Source organism: Amphimedon queenslandica, unplaced genomic scaffold (genome assembly GCF_000090795.2).
Source record: "Amphimedon queenslandica unplaced genomic scaffold, v1.1 AMPQUscaffold_13428, whole genome shotgun sequence".
Taxonomy (NCBI): Eukaryota; Metazoa; Porifera; class Demospongiae; order Haplosclerida; family Niphatidae; genus Amphimedon; species Amphimedon queenslandica.
Genome location: NW_003546336.1, coordinates 85,014 through 104,129, shown reverse-complemented (window position 1 = coordinate 104,129; position 19,116 = coordinate 85,014). Strand labels below are relative to the sequence as shown.

Below are 19,116 nucleotides of genomic sequence, written 5' to 3'. Positions count from 1 at the left end.
TATGTCACGTGAGGCTCTTTCTTTCTCCTCTTCACATCTGTCCGAGTTCCTTTCACCTCTCTCTTTCTTTTTCAAAATTCAGACATGACGACCGGCCTGCCTCCTTTGGAATACAGCGACTGTTTCTTGGATTCGCCTTCTTTCCGCGAGACCATTGCCCTCTACGAGCAGGAGCTCGAGAGCAATACCAAAGTCGTCAAAAACTTGGTGAAAGAGTGCGATAATATGATACAGAAAACGGAAGGTGAAGTCTTACATATTCTAGCCTAGTACCACTAATTCACTCACTAAGCAAATAAAGTCTAGATTAGCTTTTGTCTTCAGTACAAATAATTCATTTATATTCACATCATTCAGCTTTTGTCTGATTGTAATGAGATGATTTCTTTTTGTAATGCCAAAATAAAAGAATATGAATTTGCTTATTTGAGTTGTGTCATTACTTGATGATTGCATGTACATTGTATGTAAATTCTAGTGATTGTCATTTGTCAATTTGAAGTCACATGCTGTATAGTATTTTATTTTTAGCAAGCAAAATTTTTTCTTGCAACCGCTAAGTTTTTTCTCTGGATATAATTGCAATAAAATTGCAAATTTATGAATGTTATTTCATTCAAGTTTGAGCTGATTCCAGCAAATTTTGGTGGAAGTTCAATTTCTACCAGATACACATTGTTTATTTGAGAAATAATAACCTCTACAACTTGATGTTTTTGACCCTGTTTTTGGAACTTAATTCTCATTGTGAGCTATTTATAATGAGGACATTATTTTGATTTAAATACAGGCCTGTACAAAAGCACATGTAGTCTTATGAAAAGAGTGCAGCTCTGTATTAAGAACAACTATTTTTTATAGCATTCACATAACAAATAGTGTGGTCCTAAATAAGGAAGTATGGGTAATCTTGTGATCATTTCAAATGATAAATGACCTTACAGCCATAATCACACCCATTGTAATTCCTTTGGTTACCTGTGATGACAGTTGTGGCGTATTGTATAGCTGATTGAATTATTAGGTATTGTTATCTGAATAGTCATAGGGTTACTTTAAACTGGCACAGAATGTCAACATTCATGCTATATTGGAATGTTTTTTTGTCATAATTGTTGAAATTTCATATTATCTTCTGTATGTAGACTGCATTCACATCTGCTTTATTATGAAATCACTAACAACATGCATATAGATTCACTATATATTCACTATAATTTAAGTTAGCTTGAAACTGCAAATTATTTTGATTATGCTACAGTATGGGAGCTACAATACAAATGTACACAATATACATACGTGTACATGCATGCATGTACCTGTATATGTCTTGATTCTTAATCATGCTAAAAGTGAGATTCATGTACTACCTACATGACATCCTATCCAGACAAGTACATGTACATATATATACATGTACAATGTACTTTGAGTTATCATGTCCTTTATGTCACTTAATTGGTGAATGAAGCTATTTACACTACATTAATCTGTGAATAACTAAGCTCTTTAATTGAGGGCATAAGCTTTGGCTATATATACATGTACTAGTTCTTATTATATTGTTTGTTCACTATAATAGAATTATGTGCTTTGCTGTATACACTTGTACTACATGTACTTGTATGTGTGTGTACAAAATCTGTGTACACTCCCAGAGTGGATTGAAAAGGGAGAGGAAGAGAGAGTGGAGTAATAAAGGGAGAGAGAGAGGGAGGGAGGGAGAGAGGGAGGGAGGGAGGGAGGGAGGGAGGGAGGGAGGGAGGGAGGGAGGGAGGGAGGGAGGGAGAGAGAGAGAGACTGCAAGAAGATTAATAGAGTAGGGAATCTGCATGCAGCCTATTACATGCATATGTACATGTACATGTATATGGACGGGTGTGTATGTATGTTAATTTACTCATGTTTTAATATTGTAGAGTTTTCAAGAGTCCAGCAGTCGTTTGGTCATGCTTTGAGTCAGTTCCATTTCAAGACAATCGGCACAGAACAAACTGAAGACGAACAAAGAATTTGTAAGTACATGTACAATATACAATGTACTGATGTCGATGTATGTACAGTAGATATTTTGTACTGTATGTTAATTAATTGAAGATCATGTTTCACTAATTAACTATAATTAATAACTGCATGTAATTAGTGCATAATATTAGTAACTACTGTATCTAATTCATCCCTACAGTATGTGAACAACACGTGCATGTACATGTACATGTTGTTGCCAAAATCCTAAATAACAGCTACATGTAGTGTACAATACATGCAGTGTACATGTACATGTACATGTATGTTTGTTGCGGCTTGCCTACTAAAGCTGGTTTAGTTGTTGCATGTGCAAAATAGTTCTTTGACCTACATTGTAGTAACAGCTAGTGAAGGCCACACATGACAATGAGCTAGTACAGTGTACATATGTACTTGTACGTGTATGGTTGTGTACATGTGTGTCAACATATGTACTCTACTTATACTCATTCATAATGTACAGTACACTCCCATATACATGTACTAGCTCTTGTTGTTGTGCTGAGGGTAATTGTATTACAAAGTAACATGAATAATAAGAAGCCTATTAATCATATACCATATATATACATGTAGCTGGTGATTTTGGAAGGGGAATTAAATTTTGCTGAATCGCTAAATTTTTGACGATTGGTGGCAAGATTTTTAATTAATAAATTTGTGATGATATTCCATTACGTATGTGCATAAACTGTTCAAAATGATAGGGTTTATTTTGGCTAATGGCCATCGAATCTCCAAATTTATCAACAATACCAGCTCTATGGCACATGTACATTTAATTGTTAACTTTTAATTATATTTATGGGAATGGAATGGGCATATGCATTTACATGGTACATTCTTCAGTGACTTTATTCATTATGTTCATTTTCATTTTAGCTACTTCGCTCCAGTCGTTTTCCCGTTTGTTGTTATCGATTGAAGACTACAGACACAATATGGTTTGTTATTAAACAGCTATACATGTACATACATGTACACACGTACATACATGTACATGTACACGTACATTATGGGGTGCTGTTGATTAATGTACTGATTGTTTTTAGAATATGAATTGATTATGTACCATATAAGTGACTAAATTGTAAATAATTGTGTAGGTTTGTATAAGCAGTATAGGTAAGTCATGTCATGCTTGACATGTATATGTGCGTGTATTTTACCAAAATACTGGTTGGTTTAATTAATACTGGTTTAATGATACTGGTTTAATAATGCTGGTTAAATGATACTGGTTTAATAATGCTGGTTAAATGATACTGGTTTAATAATGCTGGTTAAATGATACTGGTTTAATAATGCTGGTTTAATGATACTGGTGTAATAATGCTGGTTAAATGATACTGGTTTAATAATACTAGTTTAATGAGTACATACTGCTCTGTTTTCATTAATACTGGTTTAATAATACTGGTTTAATAATGCTGGTTTAATAATACTGGTTTAATGAATACTGGTTTAATAGCACTGTAGTTTAATTGTTACTGGTATAGCTAATACAGGTTTGCAAGCATAATAATGATAATTATAACTAACACCAAAATTACTAACAATATACATGTACATATGTATACAATGTATAAGTATTTCATTTGTTTTTTTTGCTCTCAATGTAGCTTAATGCCATTAGAGTCAGGTTACTTAAAACACTACAGCAGTTCAGAATAGAACACATGAAAAAGACTCTAGTAAGTATAAGAAATGAACCTTTGCTATATACCTGTTAGTTAGTAATTACTGTATAGTCTCTAGTCTATTTGTATGTTTTAATCTTATTAGTAAAACTGTTTAGTACACTAGTATTATTATTGTTTTTATGTAGGAAGAGAAAAAGAGATTTGACGATGCTTCAAAGAAGTATTACGCATTTTTAGATAATTTCTTGAGCACCAAACCCCCCAAGAGGAAGGACGGTAATCCAGGAGTAGTGGATGTCCCTGAGGTATTAACTGTTATTAATTTACATGTACACTAATACTGTATGCTATTATGTTCTATTATTTATCCGTCCATTTTTAACTCAGACACACATACATGTAACATGTATATGTATACTGTATATGCATTTTTATTAATAGTTTAGTTATATAACATAGTAAAAAAAGTACATTTACAATCCAACTTAAGATTGCTGCATATACAGTACATGTGGCTTAGCTTTTTAGCTTTGTGGCTTAGCTTGATTCCGTTTTTGGCATTTTTATTTTATATTTTGTTTGCCCTGTTAAGAAATAAACACCCACTGGCATATAATCTAACAAACATAATGGTTCACATATTTCCGAGTACAAATAGCCTAGCCTAGTACTTATATTAAATGCAAACACTTTTTAAAATGTATTGCCTTGTCATTTTATGATGCACTTTTGTTTTATTAACTTTAATTTTTCCTGTTAAGAAATAACTGCTCATATTAAAATTGTTAATTTCTTTTAGTTTTTTCCTGTTAAGAAATAACTGTTTATTAAAATTTTTAAAATAGTTTAATAGTTTAATGGTTTATTAAAATTAGTAATTTATTATTGTGTTTTCCAAGAACAAATTGATTATTATTATTAGACTTTGTTCTAAACTAAAGATTACGTTGTGTAAACATGTAGTGTTATCAGATATGACCTTACCCCATGGGAAAATGATGCTTATACAAATACATGTACATGTACATGTGCTATATAGGTGCATGTACAGTGTAGATGTACATGTACATGTATTTATACTTTTTATGGTTGTTAATCAAAAATGTTATTTAACTTGTACATGTAAATGCGTGACAAAATGAAAATAGTAATAATAATTAAATAATGGAATGATGGAAAATTGTAATTAAATAATAATAAACAAATGTACACATTGTAATGTATCAAGTTACAATTGCATGTAAATGCGATAGACATGCATTTAGTGTACATGTACATGTTGTATATATATATATATATATGTACATTAGCTGCAGGTTGAATTCAGCATGTTTACCAGTACTATACACATACTATCACAATTTCAAACTTTATCACTTCATAAAAGTTGTAATATACATGTGCATATGTACAGTACTACAGGTACTGGGATAAATTTTACACTGAGCTGCTGCTGCTGTGTGAATTGCGGATGTATTTTGTTGGGAGAAGTTTTTGTTTAGAAAAGATTGCATACTTTTGTTCCATTTTTGAGCTGCCATATTGTACAGCAGCATCAAGGAGCACCTTTTTCAACTGGAAATATTTATCCTACAATTAAGAAATGGGAAAAAATACGTGTACATGTATACAATAAAATTTAGCCGCTATAAACTATACTGTATGTTTACATTTGCTCATAATTAGAATTTTACATTAAATTTCAATTACAATGTATGTTATTAACACATTTGTGTAGTATGTTATACATAAATTTTTTTTTTGTATATTATAGAATGATCAGTTTGAACGAGAGAAGGCTCAGTTTCGACAAATATCATTTGACTATGTTTGTCACCTTCAAGACGTTCATGCTCAGAAACACTTTGAGTTAGTAGAACCGGTACGTGATGGACTAATGATGCTGATATTTATCAGTATTTATTTGTTGTTTTTTTATATTACAGATTATCGGATACATCACTGATATTTCTACTTTTCTTCATCAAGGTATTATAATCAACTGTACATGTACATGCACTGTGTATGTATTAAATTCATATTTATTGCCGCTACACATGTACTTATACATTTATTACATGTACTGGTTGATTGGAGGTGGAGTTAGTTCTTCAATATCAGGACATTGTTCATTAATATCACTGTAAGCTCTGTAGCTTCATTCTCTCCTCTAACTGGAATATCATATCCATCTAATCTCATTGTGTCTGTATATACATGTAATTGCGTCATCAATTAATATAATATGCCACTTGTTGCTCTAAAATGTCACAAATTATTACAAAAGTGTTATTATATGTTCACATGCAAACTGCACATGTACATGTAAGATAATTTATGGTCGAACCTCTACACTAATAAATGGTGACTTTGAACTAACTTGAAACGTATGATATGACAAAATTTCTACTCAATGCACGAGCTGATCTTCATTCTAAAATTTATAAACTCAGTCATGGTACATGTGCTTATAATAATAATAATAAGAATAATAATAAAGCTAATCAGAAACAATTTTTAGTTGTTGTAAATGAAAGATATGTCTTCTCAAGCAGTAGATATATGTACTGGAATCCTGTAGATGTGAAATAGCTAAGTACTGTTGTCAGAGATTGCCTTATGATGAACCTAAACATGCTTATACTTGCTTTAGTTCCATTGGTAATTGTTCATACCCGCCTACACTACAATTGGTAATACTAAAATGCCCATACTGTGACTACTGACTAGTGTGCTGAAGGGTACTTCAGTGGTTGGACTCGGTTATATAATAATGGTTGATAAAATTAATATTGACGGAAATAATATTAATGCTGATGTACATTTGTACATGTATTTATGATCCTCAATGGCTTTAAAAGCATTACAGCTGTTATTTTTTTCTTATTTTTGTCAGCTTAGTGGCTATTATTTTAGTAAAGGCCCAGTGTTATTGGTAGCTATAGTCCTTCATTATTATTTTTATTTAAGATTTGGCTATTTTTATTAAGTTCTTTATCTTTTTTTACTATCATTTAAAAATGAGATTCATTAGTTCTTTTTCCTTTAATCTAATTGGTCAGCTCACATTATTATACTATATCCCAGTTGAGTTTGGGACAAGAAAAACTGGAATAACTTTTTATAGGAATGTGGAATAAGGATAAAACTTTCACAGGTTCTTAGTTGCCAAAGTCCATCAGAATCTGTGAAATCTTGGGTCTCTCAGCCATTGGAAACCCTGGGAACCGGGTTCTCCCTATAAAACCAATGGCATACCAAAGCTAACCGCAATGACGTTTTTTTGATGTCATAGTTTACATAAGCACATGTGGTCGAGCGCCCAAACTGATACCGTAGGTTGGGATATATTCGCGGCTGCAATTATTCACGGTCATAAAAAGTTCAATTAAAAACCATGGAATCCGAGATGTTATTTTAATTGAAAACGGCGCGATATTGAAGGAAAGCACCTTGCTGCAGTGTTCTTGAGCTGTTGTTCTTCTTGTGTTACTAAGCCTTGGTCTCTTTGGAGCTGCTTTTACCGGTTCTTTACCCATTCTAGTTAATGTTTATTGACTTGGGTGTGGTTTATTATCACCACCACGCCATAGATATTAGAGTAAATGAAAGGGATAGGAAACTATAAAAGGGCGGGATAATAATTGCATTCCTTTGTATTGTGCCATAGCAACGGATGCTACTTTCCCTAGTTACGCAGCAAGACAGCAACTTTTCTTTACTTTTCAGCTTACAGTTCTTACAGTTCCAAGGGCTGAATTGAGGCCTAGTCAGGCTAGTCGACCCATAGTGGCTATGGACAATAACAGCTAGAATATACTAATATCCGGATTCCTCTGGTTTTATGATGTAACTACTAACTAGGGAAAGTAGCTTGATTTCCCGGGAACGGGAGTTTCCTATCCCTTTCATTTACTCTAATATCTATGACCACGCGGACCAGCAACAATTTGCAGCAAAGAGGCTGAAAGAACTCTGAGGTAAAGGTCCATACAAGAAGTTAACAGATAGAGAAGGACTCGCTATTGGTGAATGGTTCCAGTAAAGCTGCTAAAGAACAGATGAATGGCTGAACACTAAACACGTGGTCTTAATTGTCATAGCAATGCTCTAACAGTTTCCATGGTTTTTAATTGAATTTTTTATGACCGCGAATAATTGCAGCCGCGAATATATCCCGACCTACGGTATATCCCGACCTACCCCGACCTACGGTAATTCTTTTTTTTAAAGCTAACAGAGCCAGATCTTCTGATAATAATGGCTTTTATGAAGACTAGTTGACTCCAGCAGCTATTGTACTGCTTATCAGCAACAGCAAGACTGTTTTAAGAGTGAAACAACACAGCCGCCATTCTTCTATGAATATCATTATAATAGTCACAAGTAGCTACATATTGAATTCCACACAGCTGCTTCCAAGTAGCTACATATTGAATTCCACACAGCTGCTTCCCCGTGAGTTTCGTCCCAAACTGATTCTGAACTAGGAAACATGTCTGACAGTCCCAGTATCACTAGTTATTGCTCATCTATCAATTCTGAAGGTAGTCAGTTGATAGATACAACTGATCTTGATCCTACTCCATCAATAGATGAGTTAAGAGCACTCAGTGATAAGAAGGAACCTGTTAATATATTAGTAATGGGAATTGCTGGGTCTGGTAAATCGACACTAGTCAATGGATTGTTGGGTAAGAAGGTAGCACAGACTGGAGGAGGAGGCACTCCAGTTACTGGTGATACTAAAGGATATAGAGGAGAAGCCAGGGGCATTCAACTCAATGTATATGATAGTGTTGGGTTTGGTGACTGTGAGGGAAGAACTAATAAAAATGTTGTATCAAAGATTGCTAAAGCTGGTCAGTTTCATTTGATATTAGTTTGTGTACGAATGGATTCAAGGATTACTGGTGATGTTCGCTCGATGTTTTCAACATTAGGCAGGATGTTGACTGAAGAGATGTGGAACAGATCAGTCGTTGTACTCACTTTTGCTAACGTCTTCATTAATTTGGATGACATCAAAGATAAAAGTCCTCTTGATAAGACGCAGGATTTAGAAGATGAAATCGCAAAGTTTAAGCATCAAATTCGTAGTTTTATCTCCGGTAAAGTTAGAAGTGAGATACGAGATAAAATCCCTTTTTGCATAGCTGGTAGCACTAGCTGTATGAAATTTCCAACAACCGAGAACTGGCTAGTTGATCTATGGGAGAAATGCATTGCTAGATGTAGTCTTGATGTGCGTGAGTTTTTAAAAGAAGTCTCCAGGCTTGTACTGAGAGGGTTTGTAGTAGCGGGTAGTGCAGTAGGCGGAGGTGCTGTCGGTACTGTCATTGGAGGAGTCATTGGGTCTATAGTACCTATTGTAGGTACTGCAATAGGAGCTGGCATTGGAGCTGGTGTGGGGGGTGGTTTAGGAGCTACTGCTACTGGAGGAGTGTCCGCTTTCATGGTTATACTGAGCGAGAGACTTAAGAGAAAGAGATATGATAGTAACTGAACTGTGTTTAGTAATTAATGCTGTGTAGTTTATTTATAGATTATGTTATGTTTTTTCAAGTTTATGTATGATATTTATAGTCTGTAATCTGATTGGTCAGTTAGTATTATTCATGGCTAGGGAACTGTAGCAGGTGCTGGTATTGGAACTGCAATAGGAGCTGCAGTGTGGGTGGAGTATTGGGGGGTGGTACTTCTGCTGTTGGGGTTGCTGTGAACACAGTGTTGTAGGGATAATGATAACTTAATAAAATGATAAACTAATTATATTAGTGGTAGTTCTTTTATAGTGTCATGTAAATGCTTCATTAGCATTATTGTTAACAAATATATATTAAACACATTTGAAGATTTGAAAATGAAACAAAGCTATCATTATAAAAAGTTAAAAGAACCTCAACATCCTTGTATGACTCAATGGTAATCCGAAAGGTAAAAAGTATTACCCGATGAATGACAATACAAAAAGACAGCTCACAGTAGTAATAATACTGTAGATCATGATATATTTGTGGCTTATTTTTGGGATTTTTCCCCATACTCGGCAACTGCCATAGCAACCAGATGTGATTTTAATTGAAAACTGCATAATAATTATTTTAAGCGAAGCACCCTGCTGCAATTCTTCAGTTGTTTTTTTTTGTTGCTAACCCTTGGTCTCTTTGAAGCTGCTTTAAACAGTTCTTTTCAGCAAATAATATACTAGTATAATATACAATAATATACAATAATATACTAGTCAAGTGCAGTAATAATTGTTAAATTGTAATACTATTTACATGTACATTGTACATGTATTTTACATGCTTGCATATTTTTTTATTTTTGTCCTTTTACTTTTAGCTTATGAAGAAGTTTGTAGCTTGAGGCCGCAAATTGAAGGGGCACAGTTCAAAGTTCAATTGGTATTAATCTCTAGTGTTTTCTTTTATATTAATTTATTAATTTTTATTGTGTGTACATTTTAGCTACGAGAGACTCATGAAAGTGAACAAGAGAAAGCTTATCATTTGAAGGCTCAAGTTATTGAGGTAATACAAGTTACAAGTGTGACGCTGATAAGTGATTAATACATACATCACATTGTTCATATACAGTACATGTTTATTTTGTATCATTGGAATATCTTGTGATTTCGTTTATAAAATGTACTTTTTGTAGGAAGGGCAACATGGTATGGTCCACCATCCTGAATATGTCAAACAAGGTTTAGTGATGATATTGGATAAGAGAAGAGGAATCGCAGGTATGTTGCAATCTTTATACTTCATTATTTATTGTACATGTATCTTTTACTGTGTATATGTATTTAATGCATATTACATGTATATTTTACTGTACATGTACATGTATAATTATTTTACATGTATTTTTGATGACATTATAAGCATCAATCTTATAGTGTTGGTTTATAATTTAAGCAGATCAGTTTGTGATATTGAAAATGCAGTTCAAAGCTGCTTGATTTTGTGATGCATGTACGTGTACATTGTACATTCACCTTTGTTGACAACAACTAAGCCCCAACTGGTATACAACTGTGTGTTTACAATGAGTACATGTATATATACATGTAGTTACTAGCTGTTATAATCTGCCTCCAATTATTAGTCTTGCTTATACATGTATATATATGTACATATACTATATATGCTTGTATTGGTAGTAGCTCTGTTTGCATCAAATTTTTATTCATTGCTTTATGCAGACATTTGTTAATGTTTATTAAATTAATTACTGTATAGCCCTTTATTTTGGCGGCGCTTTATTTTGGCAATTTTGCTGTAAAATTCTAATTGGCGGTTTTTAATTTGGCAATTTTTGTATACACGTGCATTACTGAGAATGCGCATTAATGATTGGTGGTTTTAATATTGGCGATTCTGCTTGCAAACCACCAATTGCCAAATTAAAGCACTATACGGTATTGTTTTTGTTGTTATTATTTTTGTTATTTATAGGCCATCACTGGCAGAAATACTTTTGTCAGTTTCGCAAAGAAGAGAAAAGAAAAATGGTGAAATTTTTGTGTAATCAGAAAAGCCCAGCGGTACGAAGAATATACTTAATTGTGATGTTAATGCAATTAATGTGAATTTTTGCAGTCCAGTGTGCTTTTATTTATATTCTTTTAATATTTGCTAATTATAATTTGTAATTTAGCTTTGCAAATGACTACATGATATTGTACAGATTTAGTTTAATTGTTTGATTTATTTTTCACCTTTATCAATATTATTATGTACTTTTTATAATTTTCTTTCTATTCAATAGACACCAACAGATGAATGGATGGAAGTGAAGGATTGTGTTCGTGCCAAAGCTGAAGAGATTGAGAGAAGATTTTGCTTTGAGTTGAAGTGCAGGTACATGTACATACACACAATGTAGGATTAGTCCCTGCATTTGATGTACACACAGTGCGATATGTACTGCAGTTGGTACAAGTACCATTCATGTTAATGTGCAATGTACTTGTATAACTTTTTTGTCTCAATTTAGCTGGATAAAATTTATGTTGAAGCATGCACAAATGTACTACATGTACAATATGGGCTGTATTTTTTTATGAATTATATGAGTTTTTGTGCTTTTGTTATGTTGTGTGTGATTGTTGATTTTTATTGTGTTTTATATTTTTAGTTTGAAGGGAGCAGAATATAAGATAATCCTTCAAGGGATTGGTCAAGAGGACAGAACATCATGGCTCCAAGTGATGGAAGGAAGAGAGCCAGTGAGTACATGTACATGTATACTTCATATCAGTTGCTGCATAGATGGGATACAATATTTTGTCAGAGTTTGAGTCCCTTTAAAAAGTTTAATTTTAAGTTTAATTTGCTTTAATTTCCTTAAAATTTTGTTCTCTTTACATGGATGGATTGTCTGTATACTGCATGTACTTTCTAGAACAAAATTTTACTTTCAACAAATAGACCTGCTCTGTAGTACATTTACATGTATTTGTTTGTAAATTTTTGTGTGTAATGCATACTGTCATTGACTTTTATGCATGTACACGTATAATGGATTAATAGTAATTAATTTGTACAAATGTTATATTTATAATTATTTTATAGGTTTATTCATCTTTAAGAGCACTAGAAAGTAAGTGAAATATTTTAGTTTTACATTTAATTATTTTTTAATTATTATTAGCTGGAAGGATCAATGCTGTTGGATACAAATTTGTTGAGAAGTGCATTAACACAATTGAGGAAAGAGGCAAGTTTGTACAAAAAATGGTTCCAAAATCACCCCAAATTTTTATTACATTTTCTGATACACATTGATGTCCTTATGCTGTGTAGAAAGTTTAAGGTAATTCCAACTTCAATTTTTTGAGTTATGGCCATTTTAAGAAAACGTCAAAATTCTAACAAATACCCAAGGCTATAGCCCATGGTTTTTTTCCAAAAAATGGCTCCAAAATCACCCCCAAATTTTTATTACATTTTCTGATACATATTGATGTCCTTATACTGTGTAGAAAGTTTGAGGTGATTCCGACTTCACTTTTTCGAGTTACGGCCATTTTAAGAAAATGTCAAAATTCTAAAAACTACTCAAGGCTATAGCCCATGGTTTTTTCAAAAAATGGCTCCAAAATTACCCCAAATTTTTATTACATTTTCTGATACGTATTGATATCCTTATTCCGTGTAGAAAGTTTGAGGTGTTTTTTGAGTTATGGTCATTTTAAGGAAACGTCAAAATTCTAAAAAATACCCAAGGCTATAGCCCATGGTTTTTTCCAAAAATTGGCTCCAAAATCACCCCAAATTTTTATTATATTTTCTGATACATATTAATGCCCTTATACTGTGTAGAAAGTTTGAGGTGATTCAGACTTCAATTTTTCGAGTTACGACCATTTTAAGAAAACGTCAAAATTCTGACAAATACCCAAGGCTATAGCCTTGGTTTTTTTCCAAAAAATGGCTCCAAAATTACCCCAAATTTTTATGACATTTTCTGATACATATTGATGTCCTTATACTGTGTAGAAAGTTTGAGGTGATTCCGACTTAAATTTTTCAAGTTACGGCCATTTTAAGAAAATGCCAAAATTCTGAAAAATACCCAAGGCTATATAGCCCATGGTTTTTTCCAAAGAATGGCTCTGAAATCACGCCACATTTTTATTACATTTTCTAATACATATTGATGTCCTTATACTGTGTAGAAAGTTTGAAGTGATTCCGACTTCAATTTTTCGATTTTAAGAAAACGTCGAAATTTTGAAAAATACCCAAGGCTATAGCCCATGGTTTTTTCCAAAAAATGGCTCCGAAATCACCCCAAATTTTTATTACATTTTCTGATACACATTGATGTCCTCGTGCTGTGTAGAAAGTTTGAGCTGATTCTGACAAGTATTTTTCGAGTTATATGCATTTTTAAAAACAGGCCAATTTTCAAAAAAAAAAAGCAAAAGCGAAGTCAAATTGGCTTCAAAGTTACCCCAATTTTTATTGCATTTTCTGATAAGGTATTTGCATGATGTTTGTAAATGATTTAATAATTATTATGTATAACCTGATGTCCTAAGCTTGTTCCAACATTTTTACATAAAGCAAACATATACATGTACATGTACATAAAGCATTCATGACATGTACATGTACATAAAGTATTCATGACATGTACATGTACATGTGTACACTTATTGTGCATTGTGTAGGATTGGAAGAGGAAGGTCTATACAGGAGACCTGGAGTTCTCGCAAAAGCTAACAAACTAATGAAAGAAGTGTCAGGTGAAGATTAAATTAAAATTAATATTGAATTTCCATTTTGTATTTTTCTGTTCTACAGATAGTAATGCAGTTGAAAACATGGACTTCTCTGATGAAATTGAATGGGACACTAAAACACTGGCCAGCTCAGTGAAAGCATACTTTGCGTAAGCAGCATACTAAACATGTACACGTACACATTATTGTAAATTAAATTATATGTACAATGTACATGTAATATGTAATATACAGGGACTTTGGCCCAATTTTCAAGTAACTTTTAAAATTTGTAAATAACCTAATTTTGATCAGAATCAGCTCAAACTTGCTGCAAAACATAAAACAGAAAAATTATAAAAATAAAAATTCTCGCCCTTTTCATTTTTGGTGAAATTTGGAGGTTGTTTATAAATTTTTCAATTTGTACTGCTGTTTGTCCACAAAATTTAAATTATTATTATTATTATTATTATTATTTGAATTTTATTCTCATAGGAAGTACCTGGGTGAACCAGTACTAACTTTTGAGCGCCACTACAATTTCATCAATGCAGCCAGTAAGTTAAACTGATATCTTATTAATGGTGTCATTGTATTTTAATGAAAATTGGGAATAAAAAATGTGTGCCATTTTTACAGTGCAAATGATGCACATGTACATCTATCATTTTTAAAGCTTAATCACAATGGCAGTGTTTTAAAATCAAGGATACATTAATAATGAAGTGTCTGTAATAAAGTTATGGGAACAAAAATAATATTATCATATTAAGCTTGATGAATAATTAGTTTTTACATCTAATTTTTACACTTTTAGAAATTAATGACACTGATGAAAAGTGTAAGAGCATTCAAATACTAATAAGAGAATTACCTAAACCAAATTATGACATCCTCTCACTTCTAATACCTCACCTGAGAAAGTAAGAAATTTTGATTTATTTTAAACTTGTACATATAGTCAGTTTCAGTTGAGTTGCCCAAGCACCACCCCTTATAACTTTTTTATTACTAATGCTAGCAACCTGAAACTTGATATAGTTGCATAACGGGTTCTTCCGAAAATCTGTACCAATTTTTGAGTCTCTAGGTACTCTGGAAGGTTCTGAATGGGTTCTTCCGCTCTAGTTCAAAGGGAGCCGCCATGATGAATCATTACGTTTACGCTACATCACACTCGTGAATATAATTTGCATCTCATTATTATTTTAAGAAAATTAATGTTTTTTATTTTATAAAATAAAAGCAGACAGATAAGGTCCTCTAAAGAAGCAGGCACTCAATTAGCAGTCTATACTACTGGGAAACATCTGCTATACCTGTCCACAGCCTTCTTGATCGCTGTTTTTCTTCATTACCCTCAACCTAAGTTGTTATCTTCCGTATTGGAGGTCTTTGTCAGCTTTGTGACAGAGAAAAGTCTAGCCAGTGATAATGAAAGGTAGTAGTATCCAAAGCAAGGATAAAATAGACAATAAAAGGTCTTAGAGGTGAAGAAACGCTCAATGAAAGAGTTTGCTTGCACTTTGCCACCATTTTGGGTGTGGCTAGGAATGACATTTTGTGATGCAACCATTGATTTACTTCCTGTGGCAACTCAAATGAAACTGACTATAATACACTGTACATGTGTACATGTATATACATGTACATTGTATGTATGTGTACATGTACTAGATTTTTTTGTCAATCCCATTGAGTTGCTACATGAATGCATGTGTATTCTCGTCAATTTATCATTTATAAAATATATATGTACGTATAGCACTTTATTTTCGAGGAGCTAAACTTTCACTATTTTCGAGGTCAGCATGAAACCGCAAAATTAAAGATCTGTTAAAATTTCAATTGCCATTAAAGGCGCGGCACCATCGTTGCGAATCCGCAAAAGTTATTTCCACAAAAAATTGATTTTTATCAATCCGCGAAAATTTAGCTCCACAAAATTAAAGCGCTATACGGTATTTCTGTACATCATATGTTTACTGAATTATATACTGATCGTTCTTATTGTTATAATTACAGTATGTGTCTTTATGCTTATAAAAACTTTCATTATCATGTCTTTCTTATTTGTAGCATTGCTGATTTAAGTTCCGTCAATTTGATGAAAGCCAGTAATCTTGGAGTCTGTTTTGGTCCCACGCTGATGCGTCCGGAGCATGAAACTGTTGCTAGTATTGTTGATATTCGTTATCAGAACATTATAGTTGAATTCATGATCAGTCATGTTGATGAAGTAAGTTAGTACATCATAGTCCTGCCTATGGTGGTCAGGGGTGGTCGGGACAACCACCTCAACAAATGAACCAACCATCCAATTAATACTAATAACCATACATAAAGCATGATATTGTAGTCTACTAGTATGGTGTACATAAATAAAAAGGAGCAATATTAGTCTCTGACCACCTCTATTTTTCTCTAGGCAGAACCCTGGTACATGTACATGTATGTAAACGATGGAGTTAAAAATAAAGTGATTACATGTACATGTATGCACCTACTTGTAGGTGCTAATATTTTAATTTATTTTAATTTTAGTGTACCTTAAATATATGAACAAAGCCTGGGCCTATTGGGTTCAAAACTTTCTATTAGTTTAACATGTACATGTATATGTATCAAAAATAATATAAATTTTGATTAATTGACATTTACATTTTTTATAAAATGTTCCTAATACAATACTGCAAGCATAAGGTTTTGGGTATGAGTCTTTGCATGTACATGACTATACATGTAATTAGATTTCTCTTGATACATGTACATGTACATCCATAGTTGTATTTATACCTAAAAGAATTAGATAGCATAACTTTACACGTACATTAGATTCACAAGTTTACTTTCTATTATGATACTATTTTAGTTGTTTCCTGGAGCTCGTGAAGATCGTCCTTACCCACGAACCAAAGGAATGAAAACGACTAGTAAACTATCACGATCTGAGCCGTCTATTAGGAACAGGCGTCCTCCTCCTGCTGCTCCTGTAAAGATATCTGCCGCTAACTTTGCTAAGAGGAGCCAGGAGCAGAGAGCACAGTCAATGATAGGGAGTGCTAGGTTAGTTATTACTAATTTATTACACATGTACATGTACATGCATGTACTATACATACACAAACAGTGCATATACCATAGATCTACATATTCTTGAGCAGGATTCCCCACAAAGCATGCTAAGTGAGCTAAACAGCATGAGCTTCATAAGCTGACAAGCACTACAATACAGTACATGCGTATTATCTAAACTTAAACTTCAAAGATTTTAACAAAATTGAGAAATCAGTTCCCTCTGAAGTTTCCAGTTTTTATAGCTTTGCAATTTGCACAGTTACATCAAGTACAATTCTAACATACACTACATGTACTTATTGTATTATTATTACTATTAATGTCATTTTTGCTATTTTATTTATTGATTGTAGTAGTTCTAGTTCAGTATTACCGATTGTTAGTAATAAAGACATTCCTCCACCTCCTGTCTCACAGAGGCAGTCAGTTGCTCTGACCCCACCCGCCTACAGCACCAGTGGACAAGACAGAAACATTCTACATGGTAATACATGAACATGTACATGTATTTAAGCTATTAAAGTTTAATGGTTGGGGAATCAAAATTGACAGAAATAATTTTTAAAATTATTTACTTGTATTTGGTCTTGTACGACATTGCTGTAATTTTTTGTAGAATCTGAGTTTTTTAAATTTTTGTGATTTGCAAAGCTTTTAGACAAAAAATTATTATAAGAAAATAATAATTATTAAAATTGATTATTTGTAATGCACGTACAATCTAACAGGAGTGTTATTATAAATAATTTTGATTTATTTAATTCCAGAGTCTGGTCAGTTTGATCATTTAGAATCAAAGAAGCCTGTACCAACACAGAGACAAACTTGTAAGTAGCATCATTCTTCCTTGCACGTTACTATTACATGTAATGTATCTTGTTTCAGCTGTTCAGAGGATTGCTCCTCAACCTCCCCCTACAGCTACAAAGCCTCATTCTCAGTCATCACCACCTGAACCACCTCCCTCTGAAGCAAAGCCAAGTATACTCTCAAGGTTTGGTTTTATTATTTTTATATTATTATTATTATTATAAATTGATGGCAGGCGTTCCCCTCCATCTCCACCAGTAAAACCAAGCACTGGCAGGTACTTATTATATTAAGCTCAGTGTGTTTTATCAGGGCTCAATGTAACAGGCTTACAGCCAGTACTTAATTGGCCTTTTTCTGTGAACTTGCAGTAAATATAAATGCATTTGTGACTGTAATTGGAAAAACTAACAATAATGCTAGCCTGTCAAAACTTTGTTTAGACCTTTTGTAGCACAAAAAGTCTAAAAAATTATAACTGTGAAACATATTATCTCTGGCTATACAGTATCAAGCATGTATATACAGTATATGCATGTGTGTTGCTGATAGTCCTTAAGGTGGGCATCCACTATGCAGCATTGTTGCTTGCAACTTGTGGATGTGGTTGGGCAACATGTTACATGAAGTAGAGAGAGTCTCAACTTCATGCATAATGTAGCACAACCACATCAAAGGTACTGGCAACAAAGTTGCATAGTGGATGCCCACCTTTACTCTATTAGTAGTATTGACTAAATAAATAATTATCATGATTTTCTAGGCGTGCCAAGGCTTTATTTGATTGTGAGGCTGAAGATGAGTTGGAGCTCTCTTTTCGTGAAGATGAAATATTTATTAATGGTAACAAAATCTATAGTTAGCTATATTATTCCTTAAATTATAATTCACTGTAGTTGTGGAGTCTGAGGAGCCAGATTGGTTGCAAGCTACTAATTCATCAGGGAAGAGAGGTCTTGTGCCTGCCAACTATATTGAGTGGTTGACTTAATGCTTTATTTTGACGGTTTATATTGTTATTAATGTTATAGTTCATGCTAGTAAAATTCATTAGTTTCACAACTTTTTTGTACTCAATCTAGTCAGAATAAAATTCTAATAATTACACATGCAGACAAGAGATAATTGTTATCAATGGGTCATTCCATAGGCATTTATTTGAGTAGGCCCCTTATTTGCGGGAATACAGTATGCTCATTGTATTTTAGAATCATGCTTTTAGATCAAAAGATAAAGGTAAAAAAAGAGAATTTGTAGCCTTAAGTATAATCTGTATGAAATTGTCACAATAGTGAAATCAAGTGATTCCAACAA

General features: G+C 33.1%; 1 protein-coding gene across 2 annotated transcripts; it reads left to right on the top strand.

The window, feature by feature from the left end:
* The first annotated feature begins 2 nt into the window (after window positions 1-2).
* Window positions 3-18,890, top strand: LOC100641718 (rho GTPase-activating protein 10-like). Of its 2 annotated transcripts, XM_011405371.2 has the most exons (27): window positions 3-244; window positions 1,920-2,015; window positions 2,911-2,972; window positions 3,651-3,722; window positions 3,857-3,976; window positions 5,446-5,553; window positions 5,618-5,660; window positions 10,020-10,081; window positions 10,145-10,207; window positions 10,338-10,422; window positions 11,138-11,226; window positions 11,451-11,542; window positions 11,820-11,910; window positions 12,257-12,284; window positions 12,336-12,401; window positions 13,861-13,935; window positions 13,994-14,081; window positions 14,410-14,471; window positions 14,732-14,837; window positions 15,994-16,153; window positions 16,787-16,980; window positions 17,346-17,476; window positions 17,760-17,819; window positions 17,878-17,986; window positions 18,038-18,079; window positions 18,566-18,645; window positions 18,699-18,890. In XM_011405371.2, exons 1-27 carry the CDS (start codon window positions 85-87, stop codon window positions 18,791-18,793), a joined length of 2,439 nt encoding a protein of 812 aa, XP_011403673.1. In that variant the 5' UTR covers window positions 3-84; the 3' UTR covers window positions 18,794-18,890. The 2 variants fall into 2 exon arrangements, with proteins under 2 accessions (XP_011403673.1, XP_019851473.1); XM_019995914.1 differs by lacking the exon at window positions 18,038-18,079.
* Window positions 18,891-19,116: the final 226 nt, after the last annotated feature.

Bases quoted from the DNA above. Each gene is read 5' to 3' on its own strand.
- LOC100641718 (XM_011405371.2), top strand. From the start codon at position 85: ATGACGACCGGCCTGCCTCCTTTGGAATACAGCGACTGTTTCTTGGAT. The intron at 10,208-10,337 runs GTAATACAAGTT...TACTTTTTGTAG, and splicing joins TGAAGGCTCAAGTTATTGAG to GAAGGGCAACATGGTATGGT. The intron at 11,227-11,450 runs GTACGAAGAATA...TCTATTCAATAG, and splicing joins GTAATCAGAAAAGCCCAGCG to ACACCAACAGATGAATGGAT.